General features: G+C 40.4%; 1 protein-coding gene across 2 annotated transcripts in view; it reads right to left on the reverse strand.

Annotated features, from left to right (window-relative positions):
• EOMES (eomesodermin) overlaps positions 1-584 on the reverse strand; it is a 7,716-nt gene extending 7,132 nt beyond the window's left edge. The window contains exon 1 of one of the 2 annotated variants that reach the window (XM_077491452.1): positions 1-584. This exon is cut by the window's left edge and continues 578 nt beyond it. In XM_077491452.1, the coding sequence (XP_077347578.1) occupies positions 1-195 (195 nt within the window). In that variant the 5' untranslated portion in view covers positions 196-584. The other variant, XM_077491451.1, reaches the window with a different exon arrangement.
• Positions 585-4,642: the final 4,058 nt, after the last annotated feature.

Raw genomic sequence — 4,642 nt, forward strand, 5'->3', positions numbered from 1 at the left:
AGCTGCTTCTCTTGGGCTGTCTAAGTGGGGGCCCCTGGGGTACTTCTTGTGCTGCTGCTGCTGGTTCTTGTGCTGTCCCACGCTGAATTCCAAGCCTGGGCTCTGGGCGGCGCTGTTGGGGTCTCCAGGCAAAGGGTAGAAGGTGTGGGGCAGGTTAGGAGCAGAACTGGTCAGGATCTGCTCTCCTAGCTGCATCCTCTGTCTGGATGGTTATGCCTGCCTCAAAATCTGTACCGGCTGGGCTGATGCAGACACCATGTACAGCAGACCCTCACTGGAGAAAAAAGGGGGGTCGGGGGAGGATGAGTGCTGAGAGATGAAATGTCCTTTCAGTCTACAATCTCATCCATAGGTGCCTCCAAGGAGTGGGTGATGCTAAAGGGGAGGGGGAAGCAGACCACCACTCACAGTCACAGGACTCCTCTCTTTGAAAGGGAAAATCAAATGTGTCAAAAAAGCTGCTTGTGTCACTTTATATACGGTCTCCTCCTTCACACCTCTATTAGGGCTAATGATTCCAGGGAGGGGCTTGCTGCTTCTTTCATGGCAAGACAGTGAGGAGAATAAGTACAGAAAAGTCTCCTCTGACCATTGGTTGACATTAATTTAATTAGACAATTCCTAATTGGAACAAGTCACCTGTGCCCCACTCACTTGCTGCCAGGCACTGCACATCAAATGCATCGCCTGCAATTATTCTTAGCCAAATTCCCTGAAAGGGAGAGGATGGGCTATTTCCACTTTCCTCCAAACCATTCCACTCTCCTTCTTTAAAGGAAACCTACTTTTTTTTTCCTTTGGATCAGACAGGCCTTTCTTACTGAGAGCTGGTAGAGGGCAGCGAAATCAAAGGGGGGCTTTGATTGACTTGGAAAACCCAGAGCTTACTTTACTCTGTTTACTGAGAAGACTGCAGGAGACCTCCAATACACAAATGCAGGAACCCAGCTCACAATTCATAGAGCCTGGCTGGAAGAGTCTAATGTATAGAGCTCCACTATACAAACCAGAACATCAGTCTGGGCTTTGTACATCTATCACATGGAGGCCTTGGATCACTCGGATTTCCTGCTAAGGATACATTCCACAACGCATAAAGGAGCTAATAGTTTGAAAAATGTCACTACTTGTTATGGAAATTCAGCCTGTTTCAAATAAATGTATCAAGGAAGGATCTTATTTTTTGCAGTACTATAAAGAAAAAGCTGAATAAATGTATTAATTGTACAAGAAAGTGAAACATTGTAACACTGAGAAGACACTTCTAACCATAGTGTGTGCAGAAGGAAAGTTCAATGCTGAATTTTGTATATGTGTAATATACAGAGAAAGAGAGAGAGAGAGAGAAAGAGAAAGAGATCAACTGGTAAAACCCATTGTTACATTTTGTTTATAAAATGTATATGCTTCATACTGTAAATATATATATATATATCCTGAATAGAGAGAGATAAAAGACGGTGATAGTGAAAAGAGAAATGGAGAGAAAGAAAGGAGGGAGAACGAAAGAGAGACAGAGAGAGACCAGCATATATATATATATATATAGAGAGAGAGAGAGGGAGAGGGAGAGAGAGACCAATAGAGAAAGAGAGAGAGAGAGAGATCAATAGAGAGAGAGAGAGAGAGAGAGAGAGAGAGAGAGAGAGAGAGAGAGAGAGAGAGAGACCAATAGAGAAAGAGAGAGAGAGAGAGATCAATAGAGAGAGAGGAGATAGAGAGAGCGAGAGAGACTAATAGAGAGAGAGAGAGAGTGATCAATAGAGAGAGAGAGAGAGAGATCAATAGAGGGAGAGAGACCAATAGAGAGAGAGAGAGAGAGAGAGAGAGAGACCAAGAGAGAGACCAATATATATATATAGAGAGAGTGTGTGTGTGTGAGAGAGAGACCAATAGAGAGAGAGAGGAGAGAGCGAGAGTGGAGAGAGAGAGATAGAGACCAATATATATAAAGAGAGAGAGAGAGAGGGGAGAGAGAGACCGAGAGAGACCGAGAGAGACCAACAGAGAGAGATAAAAGATGGTGATAGTGAAAAGAGAAATGGAGAGAGAGAGAGGAGGGAGAAAGAGTGAGAACGAACGAGAGACATAGCGAGACCAATATATATATAGAGAGAGAGAGAGAGAGAGAGGAGAGAGAGACCTATATATATGTATATATATAGAGAGAGACCAATATATATATATATATATATATATAGAGAGAGAGAGAGAGAGAGAGAGAGAGAGAGAGGGGAGAGACCAATATATATAGATAGAGAGAGAGGGAGATCACCATCTATCAGTGCAATCCTGAATAGAGAGAGAGAAGAGCGATGGAGAAATAGAGAGAGAGAGAGAGAGAGAGAGAGAGAGAGAGAGAGAGAGAGAGAGAGAGAGAGAGAGAGAGAGAGGGAGAACAGAGACATAGATATATCTCCAACTGGTGGCATTTATTATTGTTTCAGAAATATATATCAGTGAAATCCTGAATACAAGAGAGATAAAAAAAGAAAAGAGGGAAAGAGAGAAAAGGGAAATTGAGAGAGAAAGAGGGGCATATAAAGTGTGTGTTAGAGAGAGAGAGAGACATAGAAAGTGAGTGAGTGAGAGAGAGACATAGAAAGTGTGTGTGTTAGAGAGAGAGAGAGACATAGAAAGTGGGTGAGAGAGAGAAGGAGATGGAAGAGAGAGACATAGAAAGAGTAATAGAGAGAAAGAGAGATCACCAACCGGTGTAATGTATTATCGTGTCAGAAATATTTACCAGTGAAATCCTGAGAGATAAAAAAGAAAAAGAAAGGGGAGATTGAGAGAGAGAGAGAGAGAGAGAGAGAGAGAGAGAGAGAGAGAGAGAGAGAGAGAGAGTAAGAGAGAGAAATCACCAACCATTGTAATTTATTATTGTTTCAGAAATATATAGCAGTAAAATCCTGAATAGAAGGCGAGAAAAAAGAAAAGAGGGAGAGGGAGAAAAGAGAGATGGAGAGATAGAGACATAGAAAGAGGATGAGAGAGAAAGAGAGATCACATATGTATTTATATAACTATTGTTTTATATATATATATATATATATATATATATATATATATATATATATATATATATATATATATATATATAGTGAAATCCTGCAATCCCTGCATGTCCTTGTTTTAGCAGTATGTGTTGCGGTTTTGTGCATTGTTCCATGCTGTCTATAATAAAGATATATTGGTGTCTCTCAGTGAATTGAGGACTATCAGTCCCTGACCTGTTTGCTGTCCCTCCTGAAATCCTGAGCTCTGCTGCCTCACCAAGAAATCTTCCCATTTTCAGTTTCCTAAAATCACTTTTGTATAGCTGATAAGATTGCAGACAAGAGGGAATAGCAGCAGTGTGGATGTGCGGCATACGGCTTGTGCACAGTCTGTGCCAAAGAGCTCGGAGACAGCAGTGGGGCTTATCAGGGTTTTTATTGTTTGGGGACCACAAGGAAAAGGTTTTGATAAATTATTTTCACAGACTTGCAGGTGAAAGTGGCTATCAGATATAAACCATCTGGCATCCTTCAGTACATTTCATGCCTTTTGTTAGCGGTAAAAAGATATTTCAGGCAGTCAGGATTCCCTGCTAGATGAAATGAAGGCATCCAATTCTCAGCTCCTGATCTGCTGCAGAGTCCTGTTCATGTCACTCCGGGGCATCCCATGTATGTGGCACTTCCTAGGAAGGTGACATGGATTAGTGGCTGTGACTTTACAGACCAGGGCTATCCCTCATCTCCAGCACAGTCATGTCTTCCCGAATATCAGACTTCTATTATAAATTGACATCCCAGATAGAAAATGACAAAGCCCCTTTTTTTTGTGCCAGCTAAAAGGTGTAAATATTTTGTAAACCACAGGATCATTTTCTATTGGGCGCTTCTAATATGTGTTACTATGTGATAATGATATTATTTAAAACGAATTCTCAAAAAGTCGGCTTTCTGTACAAGCGCTGCTAAGAACTTCATAAAAACTGTGAGATGACTTTACAAAAGGAGTAATTTCCAGGAAACAGACAGTCAGCTTATGTCTGTTGTTTTTTATTTTCAAGAACCAAGTTGGGTCATTAAAGTGACAAAAGATAAAAGGATAATTAATACTTTTAATCAAATCCTATTATTTTAATTATTATTATATTTTATTATCTTTACTTATTATTTTAATTACATCCATACCTTCACAGCAATTCCTAGAAAATATCTTCATCCCCCTAACAGCAGTTTAAAAGATCCTGTGATTTTTATGCATCATGAGTGGTAATAAAATACCTTTCATATCAATCACTTGTAATTGTTATATTTGCAGATACTTAGTGCATTGCTGCTTGCTATATTTTCTATTGATCCGTATGTATTTATCAGTTCATTAGTCATGAAGCCTCATATGATGAGCCCTATACGTCTCTATTACTTCTGTATTCGCTCTTATTGCACATTGGATGACGATTCGCAGTACTATGGAATACTTTCCTAATTATAGGTGATATTTTATGACAGTACAGGAAGCCATTTGTCCCGCTGTCACCTTGGCTGTGCCCCTTATTATCCCACTCTAGGACGTTCTTAGGATCCCCCAGCCATAAGGGGAGAATATTGGACTATTGACCCAGACACTAGGAAGTTCTATTGTAACC

The sequence above is a fragment of the Lithobates pipiens genome, unplaced genomic scaffold (genome assembly GCF_037356315.1).
Source record: "Lithobates pipiens isolate NorthernLeopardFrog02 unplaced genomic scaffold, aLitPip1_a1.2 Scaffold_19, whole genome shotgun sequence".
Classification (NCBI taxonomy): Eukaryota; Metazoa; Chordata; class Amphibia; order Anura; family Ranidae; genus Lithobates; species Lithobates pipiens.